A 17,123-nucleotide genomic window follows, 5' to 3' on the forward strand; every position below is an offset into this window, starting at 1 on the left:
TTTTTTAATTAAACTGCTCTTGCAAATGCACCCACCATATTTTCTCAGCAGTTATCCAAAAAGCTTCTCAAAGGAGAAATGTGCAACTTGAACAGATATGAGCTGTTATATTGACAGTGATATGACAGAGCCTTGATGCTCTTTCTTTGTATTCTGCCTGTTTTTTTTTTTTTTTTGATGTACTGTGTGTATCTACAAAATCCCTAATTCTCATTTGTTCCTTTCTCAAACAAGCAAGTGCACAGTAAGGAATAAACCCCAAAGCTGCATGCTGTTATATAAAACAATCAATGACAGTGATGGGATGCGGCCAATTTTACGCAGAGTTACTGCTACCAACCCGAATGTGATTATTTTCCAATAATAGCTTGTGTTTTATTACTCTTAAACTACAGCAAGTTTCCAACACTTACAGTTTTTTTTTCAGTTATTAAGGAACGGCATGTAAGTTGTATCTGTTAATAGTAGTGGAACAACCATGAAGCAAATTAGTTCCTGTTATCATTTGCACCATAACAGCTCTGAACTGTCATTTCCTCACAAACCTATTTTTTCTCTCTTGAAGTTAATGACAAAAATGGAGCCTGTTATGTTTCAAAGAAACTGTTGGAAACATAACAGTCCTGAAGAATTTCCTGTGCTGGAAAACTGTACAAAGCACTGACACCTTCCAACAGCATTAAATAAACATCTCCTACACCATAACAACTACAAACATTTTTGAATACATGTATGAGGTGTGTCTGTTATACAAGTCCCTGTTTAATTTACTATAGAAACCATAACACATTAAAATGCATTAATATACAGTAAACCTCTGATTCACTTTATAGTTGACCTACTCTTCAAGCAGTGCTGTAATAAATAATTAATCAACACCTTCTGACCAATCAGTTTCATGAAAACAACAGCGCTGTTCAAGCTCAGAGACACTGATAACACTGAATAGGCAGTCTATACACATCTCCCAATCATTGTATGCTATTAGGGGGAAAATGTTTCTTTGGCTGGCTCTAGAAAGAACAATTCACAGTTGTTGTCCACATACGGAGCCTTCAAAAGGTTTCTCTAGGAACAACCCTTTAGTGTAAGTCTATTTATACAATTATTTGTCAATTATTTACAATAATGTAAGTATGTAATAACATAAGTGTGCATTATGTTCAACTAGAGTGCAGTGAACTTATTTATTTAATTTCACAGAAAAACACTTCCACAATGACACAAGCTGTATAAAAGAACATATTTGGCACTGCAAAGAAATATTTCTGCTTCAGAGATGCATAGATAAATGGAACTCAGAAATAACAATGCACAATGCAGATGCCTTGTTTGGCATGAAGGAAGATGTCTTTGTAATATATATTCCTTGACAATAGAAACCAAATCAACCATTCATTCATCCTTGGTAAGTGCTTTATCCTTGTTAGGGCTGTGTTAGATTCAGAACCTAACCTGGGAACACTTGCTGTAAGGCAGGAATACACAGTGGATTGGAAACCATTCAATACAGAGTAATGAGTTCACCTACCAGCATGTTTTGTGATGTACGTGGAATACCTGGAGGAAATCCACATGGACGGAACATGTAAAACTCTGCACAGTTTTAGATTGAGAGATTTCAGCTGTCTTTTAAAATGATTACTAATCACACGGTAGGAGATGACTGCAATATAATCTTGGTAAGATAACATGTTCTCGATGTCAGATTTTACAATGAAGTACCTCTAACAGAAATTTTCCTCTAAGAAAACTGTAAGCGGAACGTAGCATCAATCAATAGGATCCGGGCACACGCAGAAATGGGGTTACATTAACAGCTTGAGGTAATAAAGAGATTTTTCTGTCCATTAGCATGTTTTGTTTATGTTTTGCCACTACCACTACTGTATTTGTAGCTGCCCTCTGAGCTTCATGGCATCCTGTGCTGTTCTGATATTGGTGATTTTTAGACAAGCTTCGCATCAGCAGTCACAGTTAGAAAATGTAATCAAAATTTTAATCAAGAATTCTTTTACAATGTGCATTTATTGTCTACAACAGCAAAATTGCATATTGAACAACCAACCTTGGCATACTCAACAACCTAATCTCATTTCTGGGGCAAAGTGAAGTCTCAAAGTCATTTGTAGCTATTTGAGGAACATTTTAGAAGATATACTTCTTTGTAGCATTGCAAATAGGAATACCTCCAGTTTCAACCTGCATTTCACAGATAGTCATTTTTTGTCCAATTTCAGGGGTCATGCCACAGGGGCAGAGCCACTGAAGTTCTTGACTCAACAGAAGGTGAAAGGGGTGAATACGAAGGCAGAAGCAGATACTGATCGAGTTCCCTGTCCCCACACAGGTGGTATGCTCCTCTGATTTGAGCTTAGTGATGCCCTGCAGAGATCTAGTGAGCATGAGCTATCAGAAGACACTCACAATCTTTCCCTTCTCCTCAGGTGTCCATGTTCACTGTAGACAGGGGGGGTTTAAGGGAGACATATACACCATCTTTCCTCACATCTTTTACAATTAGAGTGACACTGCCGAGATCTTCCCCACCCATCTGTCTCCATACCACTGACAATGCTAGGACTGCACATAAGAATTCTTCAAAAGAAACTGCCACAAAACTCTCACCCAAAAGTCCTGTTTTACATGATGATAGACCTACTAGGAGCCATTTAGTAGAGTGACATGTTCATGAATTGTGGTTGTGCCGCAAGCTCTCGGTTTCTACTGCAAGAATCATTTAAATAGCTGAATATGCAGTAGATTTTAATTATTAAACAGTGCTCTAAAATCCTAATACACTAAAACATAACATCCCTAAGCAAAGAACCAATCTGAGAGCAAATCACATTTGCTGCAATCACCACATCAAGGACGAAAAAGGAGCGGAACAAATTGTTCTACTATACTACAGTCTGCAATTTCAACCTCACTCTTCATCTACAGGAAGCTTACATAATATCCATGTCGCAGAGACATGACAAAACTATTTGATCCACTTCTGAGAGTGAAACTCACTGTCTGAGGTCTTAATCAGGTTAGAAGGCTTCAGTGCAGACCAAGCTGCAGGGAAGCATCCAGGCAAACGAGCATTACTGCAGGATTGGAAGATTTGAAACATGCCAAGAAGCATGTTGAGTGAGTAACAGAGGGAGAAAGAACATCTCTGTGTGAGGCAAGCATCTGAGATTAAGCTTCTGCTTCTCTGCAATCCCCTCTGCCTTTTATTGGAGTTCTTATCACATCAGGGATTTGTTACACTTTTTGCAGGGTTTAGGCATTGTTAACTCAATTTGACAACCCTTTATCAGGAAGTGTCCATCAGGAAACGAGACAAAGATAAAAAAGCCCAGAAGTGGTTCAAGGTAAAAATGTCATAGTTAGCTTTTAAATAGAAACAGAAGAGCATGAAGAACAAATCCTATTTCCATGTTTCCATAAATTACATGCATCTCATTTCTGATGCATAACTATCTTATGAACATAGTGAAAGCTATGTTTGACTTTGGAGAACCACGTGACTGCAGTAAAACTTACATTCTCTTGAAGATGTAGAGATTAAGATGGCACCAACTTAATACCAATATTTGCTAGATTTGATCAAATATGCTCATACCTCAAGTTCGAACGACGCCACAGCCATGCAAGGCCGGGAGCCAAATCACCTGAAGGCTCTGGGTGGGAGGGATGGCATGCTCTCTCTTCCCTGTCAATCACAACACCACTAGCCAATCATGGGTGTCTGAGAGCTCATGTATGCAGAAGAACGCAGACAGTGCTTTCTTCAGAGTCGATTATGATGCCCTGTGATGGAGCTTGGCAGCAGTTCCAAAAGACGTGGTTGGCTGGTTTCGACGGAAGCAGCTATTAGATTTCACTCTCCCTGATTGGAAGTTGTCAAATGATATGGGAGAGCTGGCTGGGGGGTAGGACTTGGTGGGTGATCAAATTGGAGAGAAAAGGTGAGCAAAAAAAAAAAGCTCCTACCAATCAGCAAATCCTCACAGTTTCAACAAAAGAATGAACTGAAGCCAGACTTTCATGATCCTAGAATTAACCAGAATCCAAAAAAGACAGGGTTGCCATGTGGACCATCCCGTGATTCAATTTGCCTTCAGTCTTAAATAAATATATCCCTCATTACGTCGCTGTGATTCACACATCAGTATTTCCCAGAACAGACGAGAAAAACAAAAACAACAGTTGCTCGCAATCAAACATGGAATTAGAGGTCCAGATTCTCAGTTGGGTTCCTTGAAATCATAAGTGGATTGTAGAGGCGATTTCAATGGCTACAGGAAAATGACAGGCAGGCAACAAGAGCCCTCGAGTGTCCCTGTAGAGATTTAGGGAAGCACTGAAAAACATGCAAGATCTTTAAAAGATGCATTTAGAAAAGACGGTCCTTTATATACGAGTACCATTTTAGATACAATACACTGAGAGGGACATGGACATAGTACAAAGAGTCATTGACCTAGAGTGTTAAAGGGGATTATTGGAAACTGTTTTATAGCTCTTAGTGAGACTCAGCCCTCCTAGGGCACATATGGCTACAATAGAAGAATTTGTGCATGTGTATTGAGAAACAATTCATTACCTCTAGCTTAAAATACAGAAAATCTGTTAAAAGTGGCCAGTACAAAATGTGATGTGTGTGCATGCAGAAATTCTCTTAAAATCAATTAAGAAAACTACTCAATACCAGAGTCTTCAAAATCTTTATTTCTTGTGTTGGTTAAACTTTAGTTTTCCATAAAACAAAAAATAGAGAAAAATATCTACATGTACAGAGTGCTTCTGTCTCTGGGAAGTCACTCTGACCTTAAACTGTGCAGGTCTAAGCAAGGCGAGCTCAGAGACAGGAAGCCTACTGACTGGCCTGATGAAACAAAACATTAGGAAAGGGCACTGGATTTACTTCTGCCCGCTTAAATGCGGACACAACTTTGCGAGCATACATACTGACCGGTATGATGCCACCAGACCTTCTTATACAGTTCCCTTCCCTTCTCTTAATCATTCATACACTAAAAGGTCAGCATTTTCTAATTAACCACCCACAGCTAACTGTTAACATGTAGGGAAATCTGCACAAGCCAAACCACATCTGACCTGCAGTGCTCCTCAGTCCAAAATAAGCATTTATTTCATATTTATAAAAAAAAAAAAAAAAAATTCTGTAGTAGAGGGACTATGAATTATACTTTAATAACAAAACAAAAATAACCAAGTAAAGGAAAGACAGCACAAAGAGACACATGTATACTGCAAGTCAAATACTGAAGTGCTTATAGAAAAGTACCAGTGTTCCTAATTTGCTGCATGCTTCCTGATATTCATGATCAGCCTCTTGCTGTATTCCTTGTGATCCACAGGCTTGGCCTCCATCACCGTTACTTTAATGCGAGATTCATCCTAAACAAAGAGAACACACCACATCAGCAGATGCTCATTATTCTTAAACGTTGATAAGCATAATGATATGACAAAAAATATCATTTGATATTTCTACAAAACAGGATATGCATCACAACGAACTGCAAACAATTAAAAACCGCATTTGGAAAAAAAAAAACCTATGAAAAACTAAGTTTAACCATTTGTTTCTGTAGAGGTTAAAGTAACACTGAAAAGATGGGCGGAAGAAAATCTGTAAAAGTATGTAAAATATTCTGTAAACAATTCAATCAGCACCAAACTACCAAATCAACCGCTTATGGTCAGTGTGTAATTGTTAAATTAATAAATTTCATTCATAAATTTAAAAACGTATTATGATACCTTATTTTTTTTGCTTATTATAAATCACAAAACTTACCATACATCCACTCCTATAAAGATCTTACTTATATTACAAGAGTTGTCCATAATACGCCATTGCAACCAACAAGCAGTCAACATGTAAACGAACAGACCAACAATGTTTTTATATGGAGGTTCTCTTTTTGCCGTTTTCCCCCCCCTTTACTGAACAGAGAGGCAAAGTCACCACCAAGCCTGGTATATAAACCAATTTCATTACAGTATTATGCAGTCTGAGAATCTGGATACTAATGTGCTACTACATACAAATTTCCCTGAGCAATAATATAAAACTTTAGACAGAGCTTACCTGCCACTCTACCACATACTTGTTAACATAATCTGATGATACACTTCTTATAATATTTACATTACATTTATGGCATTTGGCATACGCCCTTACATTTATTACATTTACTTATACATCTGAGCAGTTGAGGGTTAAGGGCCTTGCCCTAGGACCCAACAGTGGTAGCTTGGCAGTGCTGGGGCTTGAACTCCTGTCCTTCTGATCAGTAATCCAGAGCCTTTAACCACTGAGCCACCACTGCCCCTACTTATAATACAAACATAGAGTCAGAAAGGTGTAGTAGTTTTTAGATGCTGCCGTGTGCATGAGCTGCTAAGTACTGCATCTTCAGCCAGTGAATTTGTCAAATAACAAATGGCTGTCTGCGTCACTGCACTGCAAGTCATTTGTAGTCAAGGGGAAATTCAAGTACACCAAACTTCATCTTCTCTACATTTTTGTATTGTATACCGCTTTGTGCCATTTTGTTGTTGTTCAGGGTTGCAATGTCCGTTTTAAAAAGCAACCCAAAAACTCCAGAACAAAATTCTAAATATTACCCCTTCCAAGCCCTTTACAGAGCACTACTATTTGGAACAATTCAATTAAAACAGCATAAATGATAAAAAGTGTTGATTGAGACTATCTTTAACTGCAATCAGCAGAAAAGTTTAGACTGATAATAAACCAGCTGAGTGCACAAGATGTTTGCAATCTGGTTCACGGTTGACTTTGTACACGATTTTAAACTATCTACAACTGTAGTGAACAATATTTACTAGTAGAAAATATTACTGTATTACTTTACTGACAAATATTCAATAAACTGATCAGCCATAACATTAAAACCACTGACAGGTGAAGTGAATAACACTGATCATCTCGTTACAGTGTCACCTGTCAAGGGGTATTAGGTAGCAAATGAACAGTCAGTTCTTGAAGTTGATGTGTTGGAAGCAGGAAAAACGGGAAAGCGTAAGGATCTGAGCGACTTTGACAAGGGGCAAATTGTGATAGCTCTACCCTGTGTTTTTTTTTTAATTACTGAAAGACGTTGCTGTCGACACAGAAAATACTAATATAAAAACAAAGGAAATTCAACCTTTTTGCAAACATTTCCCCCAATCCAGACTTGATAGTTCTTGATAGCAAAAACAATAACTGATCATGTGATCCCAACATGTGATCAGTACAGAATGTTTGTTCTGACAGATAAGAGTCTACTACAAGCCCAGGTTTTCACTACACTATATCAAATTTAAAATCAAGAGATTACAGTCAGTAATTATGGTATGTGATTTTGGAGAGAAAGTATGAGTAACTGTAGTACCAAGCAAACAGGAAAAATTTCAGAAGTTTAGTGTTGTCTTAAATATATTTTTACTAACTACAGACAGCAGTCCCACAGACTTGTTTCTATTAGCTCAAAATCCCAAAGCCCATGTATTCACAGGTGACCTAAATTAAGTGAATGGGCTTTTCCACAAGGCAAATTTTATTTGCCGATTTAGTCAAGAAAGCAGAAATATGTGCTTATAATGTGGCTCCAGCATCACTGTAGCAAAGGTTCAAATATCTACAGCAAAGTCGCCCTGGCCACAGTGCTTCGTTATGGAGTCTGCTCTGCTCACAGCCTTTTCTGAATGTACCAACAAATACAAGTTCAGTGGATGGTCTTTTTCCATTTAGTTCTTTAATCTTTAAAAGTATACCACCAGCATTATTTAGCACAGAATCTGAGCTATACCTTGCACTATTTTTCAAGGAGATGGCTTCAAGGGCATTTTACAGTTGCCAAGTAACGACCCACTTGCTCTAGTTAGACTTTGATAAAACCTGAACATACGCACAGCGCACAAACAAGCATAGATAATTCCCTAAATAATTTTACAATCCTGGTACTTGGTAGTAGTTCTTTCTGCCCAGGTACAAACTTACTACCTGCAATCAAAGAAGGTCTAAAAACCACAACACAATAGTGAGCAGTGAAGCAGGCTCACATAACATCCTTAGCGAACTCCATGGTCTCTAACATCAACAGGAATGTTTTATTGTGTTTGCTTTGCAATGAGATTACTACTAGTAGGCATGAAGACTATTCACGATTGAAATAGTCACTGAAAATAAATTAGCCTCTTCCCCAAGCAGATTGGCAGATGGCGGTTCAGCTAGTTACTGGGATAAAAACTTAATTAATAAAAAGATCTAGAGAGAAAACTGAAAGCCTGTGAACAAAGCAACACACAGTAGTAACCACCCAGGGAGGTTAAAAGTTATCCTGAGTAACAGCATTTCACTGGAGGTTTATACTCCTATTTGAAAGTTAAATTTATATGTGCCTGGGAAATCGAGCGAGACCATGACACCTTCTGTGAGCTGTGCTGTACCACCAATTGATAAATGTATACACATACTTGCATCTTTTGAAGCAATGTATTTTGAAATGGTAAACCCTTCACCTGTTAAGCTGATGTTTCTCAGCTACATAAAATTACAATCAGGTGTTCAGAATTCAGTGCCAGTGAATAGAACCTGCTTAGGGAGTGCATGTGGAACCTGTCTTATTTATACCCCTCTCATATCTAGTGTCTGGTGTTGCCTTTGCTGTCGAGGTGTGTGGTGTTGTCATTTCAAGATCTAAAGAGTTCCATAAGGCCTTCAGAAGAAAGGTTGTGGATATCTATGAGTCTGGCAAGGGATTTAAAATATCCCCAAATGATTTAAAATCCATTATTCCACTGTAAGGAAAGTCAACAACAAATGGCACAGATTTCAAATGACTGCCAATTTGTCCAGGACTGGCCATCCCAGCAAAATTCAGCCCAAGAGCAGACCGTCTGATGCAAAACAGTCTCCAAGAACCCCAAAATTTAATCACAGGATCTGCTAGTAAGTGTTGCAACTGTTGGCGTCAAAGTGCATGTTTCTACAATCAGAAAGAGATTGCACAAATTTGGTCTGTAGGGGAGGCGTGCCAGGAAAAAGCCTTTGCAAGACTACAGTTTGCCAATGAGCATTTAAGCAAAGATGAATCAAAGTAACAGCATACATGTGTGGCACAGAATAAAGACAGATTTTCAGGAGTAGCACCTTATACCAACTGGGAAGCATGGTCAAGGCCAAGGGTGTACTCAACCTTTTCCACAGAAGAATATCACATCTACTGATATTTCTGTTGAATAAATGATTGAACAGAACAAAAAATGAAAAACAGCTTTTTCAAATATATCAACTTCATTAAAAGGCACTGTTTCAAAGATGATCAAATGTTTGCTTTCCATTGGGGTGTACTTATTTTTTCCACATGATTGTATAGAGGCAGACTGAATATAGGGCTGCAACAAATAAAAATAGTTGGCAGTAAATGTTAAGGCACTAGGTCACTAAACTTAGACTAAAACACATTGGATGGAAAATGATGTGGAACAACAGAGAAATCAGTCCAACAGAGAAACGCCAAAGTACAGGGACACCACATTATACTCCAGTGTTGACCTCATGACATAATTTATGGCTAATGTGACCATCAGTGGAAGCGTGATTTCCCAGGTTGAGTCATGTTTATTAATCGCCTCCTACCTTATGCAGTTGTTCAAATGTACTGCAAATTTATCAATCAATCAGAAAACATTCTCATATTATGTTGGCCAAGGAATTGGTAACTTATATGACCTCTTGATGGATTCAACATGACTGAACATGGCCTCCAACAAATGAATGAAGAGATGAATGTTTTCCCATGAACCCAACTCATACCATGAAGGGAAACTCATTCAGACTATGTTTCTTTTATTTGACTTGGTCATATTTTATTCATAAATAACATCCTGCATTAATAATGCACTTATGCTGATATGAATGTGTGCAGTGCTCCATCAAACAGCATTGTGGTGGGTGTTCTTTATTCAGCAGACTCAGACAGATCTTTGGTACCATGTACAATGTATATCTGACTTTGAACCTACACTATGTGTATTTTGCTGTTTTTTGCAGGTGTAGTCAAAGTTACAGACAATTTAGCACCAAAGAATCTAAATGTCTGATGGACTTGAGATCATAAGCATGGGATAAACATGCACATATTAATAGAAGTGGAGATAAAACTCCACTTGCTTCCCTCTCCTCCACAACTTTTTCATCCCACACAAATGATACCAGGCCTTAAACACCACTGAAGGCTCCACAGCCTTCATGATGCAGCAACCCAAACAAATCCACTTTACATTTCCCCATACAGCCTAAGGAGTAACAGCCCCTTGCTGATACACGACGACACTTCTACTCCACCATTAGTGCATAGCCAGGTGTAGATACACGAATGGTGACAATTCTATGGTAGTCATTATTGTTGTATACATAAGTGCACCACACACAGTGATGCTTATGTTCAGTTAAAAGGAAAATACCTTCTTCCACTTTAGCAATTTTACTCAGATTTTGGACTAGAACAAATTGACAAAATTGTAAAAAAAAATTCACAGCAAGAACTATGACCAAAAAAAAAAAGAAAAGAAAAGAGCATGCAGGGGTGGGTTTGGTGGAATAACGAGCAACTTCACAACTTCAGTTCCCTGGTTAAGTGATGTGCTCAAAAATGATGCCCAATTAAATATGTACTCACATTGTAGGTCTCCAATTTCACTCGGTTACGGAAGACAAAAGTGCTGAAATTGGCGTGCTGGAAGACCTCATCAAAGGCAGCCTCATTCTGCGCAAAAATATAAAAGGAGAAGTAATAAAATTTACTGAGAAACAAAGTTAATTGGTCAAGACTGAATCGTGTGTAGGAGCAACTTCAGTCAATCTATTCTAATGAACTAAGACCTCATAGAACCAGTTTAGTGCTGAACACTCACTGATGTACCACAGACTGTCAAAACTGAGCGTCCTGTAGAGGCTTTGTATTGCACTGGGAACATCAGAGAATGAGAATATGGCTGTAGCAAAGAGAATACCAGAGGGACAAACTCACAGAGTCCTTGAGTTGGCCAATGTAATCTGATTTCTGGCCCAGGATGGCCTCAGCACTGTCTTGAAAGCACATCACCCACTGATTATCTCCAAAATCTGCAATATTCGCCTGGAAAGACAGAAAACAAACTATTAATCCACATTTTAACAGGTTGATTAACTACTCGAGGTAGGGCTTGTTGAGAAATCAGACCTGACATGCAGGAGCTACACTCAGTGTAAACATTCATTTTTAAGTACAGCATTATGTAGAACCACAATGTACTGTAGGACCAAAAATGACTAATTCGAAATAATGAGTAAATATTTTTATTACAGGGGACACACTTGCACTGAGGAAGACTTTACAATGCACCTTTTATAGGAAAATGAACACAAAGCTGAGCGAGTGGAGAAACCAGTGCACTAAATATTCTGAAAGTGTGCAATATTCAACATTTTTGCAACCCATCACAATGGGTAGTTTTGATAGCAGTATTGTTGCCATCATCTGTAGAAAGAAACCTACACATAAGCAGCAATGAGCACAAGTTTGAGAGGTGGAGCTGAGTGATACAGTGTGCCTGTCAATATCTACTTATACAGGAGACCAAAGTATACAATAATAACTTATCACTCCCACACTTACTGGTTGATGAGGTTTTACCTGCATGAAAAAAAAAAGCTGGAACTGCTTTTTTTTTAAAAAACTGCACCAGTGCTGAAGAATATAATGTAGCATCACATTGGTCAATGTGAAGGTATTCATAAAAATCTCATTGTGCTTTTTCCATGTGTGTTTAAAAAAAATAAAAAAAATAAAAAATAAAGGAGCAGGTTTTTTTTTTTTTTTGCTTATGAGAAGATAACAGTAATAGGTAGGTGGGAGTGAAAGAGAGCTTGACTTACAGAGAGCATGAGACGATATTTGAAGTCAGGAAACTCTTTGTCACACTTCTCACAGCGGTACATGCCATTCTGCTGGTCCACCACCTTTTTGTTGCAATCCTTGCTGGGACAGGCCTGATACAGAGAGTTCTCCTTCCTCATGTACACAATGGTGGCAATACAGGTAAAGTAATCAGCCTAGAGCGAGCGAGCGAGAGAGAGAGAGAGAGAGAGAAAGAGAGAGATCAGCACATAGAGAAGACTGTACCATCACACAGGACAAGGGTGGACAAATCAGTAGGATAAGCAGATTATGTGTGTTGAATTCATACTTGCCTGGCAGACAAGTAGGTTAGTAGGTTCTAAAACCATGAAAAGAAAAACAAACACTTCTGACTGACTATCACTAAATAACAATTTTCACTTGGTATGTGGTTTTCATTATGTTTAAACGCAATTCATTTCAGTGGTGATGCACCTCAACACTGTAACTACAAGCACATGTTATTCATTCCACATCCCTCCACTTGCTGCACTACACACATCAGCTGAGGTATGATTTACTGTTGGTAGATCGTTTTTAATAGGTGGATTAATAAGCAAGCACGTACGACAGACAACCTTTAATGAACCAGAACCAAGTAGTGTGTCTACACTGTGTGTATTAAGCGGACAAGTTATATCAGTCCCTCCAGGATTTCGCGATTTTGCAGTCACAGAAATTAACGCAGAAATCAAGCGAACGCCGCAATATTTTTCTAAATTGCTGCAGATTTTCCGCAAATTCGGGGCAAGACGTCATGTCATGTGATGTCATCACAACACACATTCGGTCAAAGCCCTCTTCTAAAAGGTCTACATTATTTACCAACAGATATCACTGCAAAAGACCGTGCAAAACAATTTCATGCAACTGCAATTTAGTCAATTCAAACAGTTTTCCGCAAAGAAACTCCCCCAAAAATTTTTTAAAAAAGCTGAAGCAAAAATCAAGCATTTTTGGGTGTTACGACCACAAAAAAACTCCTGTACGGACTGGTTATATGATGGCTTTGCTTGACTTCATTTTGCTTGATTACTCAGCCACCTCATGGATAAACATAAGAGAAAATAAAGACACTAGCCAGACTGTATCTTTGATGTGCAATACCAGGAGAGAACAGCATATCTCATGGCCAGAATGTTGGCCCATGACTTTGTGTCATGAGTACAAACACAATGTGCTACATTAGAAACTTTATTAGAATAATAATGGAAAAATCTGTATTAAATGCATTTAACTAGCAAACTACGGGGTGTCCCAAAAGACGGCATACATAGGGGCAATTAACACTTTTCAGCAAAATGTTTTCCAAAAATGATCATGTTTAGTTATTATATATATAAAAAAATTTCAGATAGCCTTTAAGAACACCTTTGACAAAAAGGAAATACTGAAATCATTCTCTTGGCTGGATCAGGAAGCGGTCGCAAGGTTGCGATGGACTTCAACAGGAAACATGGCAAGCACATCACACACACAACACTACTGCCAAACTTGTTAACAAAATCATAAAGACTGGAAGTGTTGTGGACTGACCGAGAAGTGGACGTCCACAAACATCCGCTGACGGAGACACAACCGCTGTGGTGCTGGCAGACTGTATGTATGAATACTTTTTGGACACCCAGTAATTTGCCATATATTACATTAGCGAACGCTTTTTGGTCATTTAGGTTTCTGGCCAACCAAAACATGGAACTAGGAAAGCATATTGGAACTCTGAGTAATGAAGCTAATGAATCTCTGATGTGTCCACCATGCATACTGGAATAGATTTAATGAAACATGAGACAGTGCTATTTACTGTGCAGCAGTGCTGTAAAACTGCACTCTTATTTACATTACATTAAGCTTACTCCATTAATCAAAGATTACACTGAACATGGTGATAAATAAATGTGTAAAAATGCTGACAAGTGCCACACATCACAAATGCCAATATGTTTGTTAACTGTGCATAAGGGGAACACGGTAAATTCGTCATTTGTGTTAAGCAAATATTAAAATATTAAAAAAGTAGAAAATGTAAAAACCAAAACACTGCTCTGGAATAAAAAGGGGGGGGGGGGGGTTGTGAAAAATGCCTGGTGGGCACGAAAGTGGCAGCTCAGAGCTCAAACTAATAAAGAAAATCCCAGACAACTAATTCAAACTGGAGTGGCACTAAGGCTGCTGATGAGAAGAGCCATGCTGCATTGCTGCTTCTTTTACTTCTCTCTAACTAGAAGTGACTGGAATAAATGAAGACAGCCAGCTAAGGACAGCGTGCCGTTTCAAACTCGAGCCAGGCTCACAGATCTGTCCGGCATCTGGGGGAAGTTGTTGGTCACTGGATAATGACCATAATCGCCATCACTCTTAAGAACAGGAACCGTGAGCATCTTAGAGGAAGGCAAACCAAAGCAACATATTCCAATAACCAATATGATATTATTCGCCCAGCGGACATACAGCATACTTCAAATTCACTCTTTGTATAATCTGTTACTCTTGAGCATCAATTACAGTGTAAATTTAACTCTCAAGAACATTCAAAGGACACTTTGCCTTTCAGGACCTCCATCTATGTTTACTCCGCACACGTTTCAGGCAAAGCCTTAATCAGACGTTTTCTAAAGAAATAAAGAAGAAAAGCAGAACGTGAAAGCTTGCTGCTAACAGAATTGATTTCTCGCAACGTGCACAGGTTTAACGCTGACCACTCTGTTACTACACTTTGGATATTTGACCCCAATTAGCTTCTAAAAGTGGCAGAATTGATATTCTGCATTGCTTCGAATAAATGCACAGCTCCCGGGAACTGCTGAGTGACAATGCCACAAGCCAGAGGGAAAATAGCTGTGTACTCAGACAGAATTTCGCTGTAAATGACTGTTATTTCAGTTGGTGTTGGGGAATCTCAACATTTCAGACTTTAAAAAGCAGTAATTAATAAAGTGAATGGCTAGATAATTGTTATAATTATATAATTGTTTTCATTCACGTTACCACAAAATTAGGACAGAAAATGGAGAAAAAAAGAGAGGCAGAAATACATTACTGGCTGTTATAATGGCTGGCTTTTATGGCGATATGAGAGCCATTTGTAGAAATCCATTTGATGTTTAAAGTAGGAGCACAGGAAATATTAATATATTAGCATGAAAGGGCTCCAATTGGCATTATCTGAATGTCAAAAGGCCAACATGGAATTGTGGCAATGGGAGACAATACAAGAACTGGAACAAGCATCATTAATTACAGGTGTTTTCAATGGCTTGACCTTTTATTCCAGTAAAATATAGGAAAGCATTAGTGCAGATGGAAACCTGCGTTTCAGTGAGTGAGTCCAGGGTCATGGGAAAGAGTGGAAAGAGTCTAACTTAAAGGGGAGAGGGTTTTTTTTTTGTTTTTTTTTGTTTTTTTAAAAAAGACGCGCAGTTTTGTGTTTTATTTCTTATTTAACCAGGGTTCCATGTACATTAGACATGACCATTTTGGGTCAGTCATGAATGCAAGACAAGGATAAGGATTGAAATTCTTTGTTTCCATGCAGAAAAGAGAAGACTGAGAGGAGTGTGAACATTCACACTTGCACTAATGCAGCTCTTAAGCTTATTTCACTAAATGCTGGACATAAGTGCAGAAACAAGAAGTAGTGACGTGTTTGGGCTCTGTAACTTGAGTTTCCTCACTGCAAAGGGCAAAAGACACTTCCGCTGTAGACACTACCAAGGATAAAACCTTATTAGCAGCACTTTTATTTTTAAACTTGCATTTATTGTCTCATATTACTTCTTTAACTCACTTCCAATATTTAAGCAGCTATGCTTGTAATGGGCTTTTCCCACTACTTTTTATTGGTCTAGGTAGTGACAATTTTTTAAAAACCTTCCTAGCACTTGTAAAAACTAGTCTTTCTTGCTAGGTACCTTTGCAGATTCCCTGCTCTCACTGTTAGCATGTAACGCAAATTGCTCTGGATAACAGTGTCTGCTAAATGACCAATAGCCAGTGTTGGTCAGGTAACTTTAACAATTTAACACAAGGAAATGGCTTCAAGATCCTTTCCTTTTTACAGCTGTCAGTATTTCAATATAACTTTAAATATGTCCCAAACTCTTCTGAGAGCTACAATATATAAACAACAGCACCCCGTTTGGTTTTCTCTTCAATAATTCAGCTCCAACTTATTTGAAAGCATCCCCCCCATTCACGCATCTCTTCACTGTGATATTGGGAAGCTTTACTTTGCAGCTTCTGAAGATATCCCTCTGCAAATACTCCCCTTTAATATCTCACTTCTCTGTTCTGCACCTGATGATTCTTTATTCTCTCTCATCTTTGGCCATCCTTTCTTCTGCCTTCACATTCAGATCCCTCATCCTTCAAAATAAAAACACATTCTTATGTTCAACTACTGACACTGGAAACAAGCTGTTTGAAAAAACAACAACCCTGAAACGATAAAGTGCACAGTGTTAGCTGGAGTCGTAAAGGAAGCCTATATAAAGGGTCCATGGATTTACTGGCATTTGCATAAAACATATCAATACATATTGGTCTTGAAAAAAATAAATAAATAAATAAAATCATGTGACGCTACCTTGGAAAATGCCTGAATGTGAAGCAGGCATGGACATGAGTTGAGGTGAATTTGCCAACATATTTTTTTAATACTGTGGATTTCCCTTCACTGCTTAAAATTAGAAATTAGAGCTCTCTCAATTATTTAGATGTAGTGCTACAGCCCTTCTCACAACACTCACAAAGATCTTTCCTCAGTATTCTTTCAATGGTACATAACCAAAACAGCATGCAAATCATCAATCTGAAATTGAAGTGTAAGAACAGTCTTCACACCTACGATACTACTGTAGGATTGTCTACCGGATGGTTTGCAGTAATGAATGAGGATGCAATCACGCAACTCTTCAACATTTGCCAGACATATAAACAAATATTCTCAAATCTCTCAAGTGACGACCAGCTCAGGAACCTTAGTCATGAATAAATCATAATACATACTGTATGTGTAGTAGTCTTCAAAAAACTGCTGGCTGTTGCAGTGGAAATATTCAAATCGGGTTTTGACCAAAATTGAGCTTTTCTGTCCATAACATACTTTGATATCTCTACTCTAGAAAAACATGCATATTATACCAAAAC

General features: G+C 38.2%; 1 protein-coding gene across 1 annotated transcript in view; it reads right to left on the reverse strand.

Annotated features, from left to right (window-relative positions):
* Positions 1 to 4,705: 4,705 nt before the first annotated feature.
* The window catches only part of rpa1 (replication protein A1), a 39,341-nt gene continuing 26,923 nt past the window's right edge, over positions 4,706 to 17,123 (reverse strand). Inside the window, exons 14-17 of the mRNA XM_053646857.1 lie at positions 11,954 to 12,130; positions 11,067 to 11,174; positions 10,716 to 10,802; positions 4,706 to 5,418 (exon numbers count right to left, since the gene is read on the reverse strand). Of these exons, the coding sequence (XP_053502832.1) occupies positions 5,314 to 5,418; positions 10,716 to 10,802; positions 11,067 to 11,174; positions 11,954 to 12,130 (477 nt within the window). The 3' untranslated portion in view covers positions 4,706 to 5,313. The remainder of the gene's footprint in view (positions 5,419 to 10,715; positions 10,803 to 11,066; positions 11,175 to 11,953; positions 12,131 to 17,123) is intronic.

Source organism: Ictalurus furcatus, chromosome 17, assembly GCF_023375685.1.
Source record: "Ictalurus furcatus strain D&B chromosome 17, Billie_1.0, whole genome shotgun sequence".
NCBI lineage: Eukaryota > Metazoa > Chordata > Actinopteri > Siluriformes > Ictaluridae > Ictalurus > Ictalurus furcatus.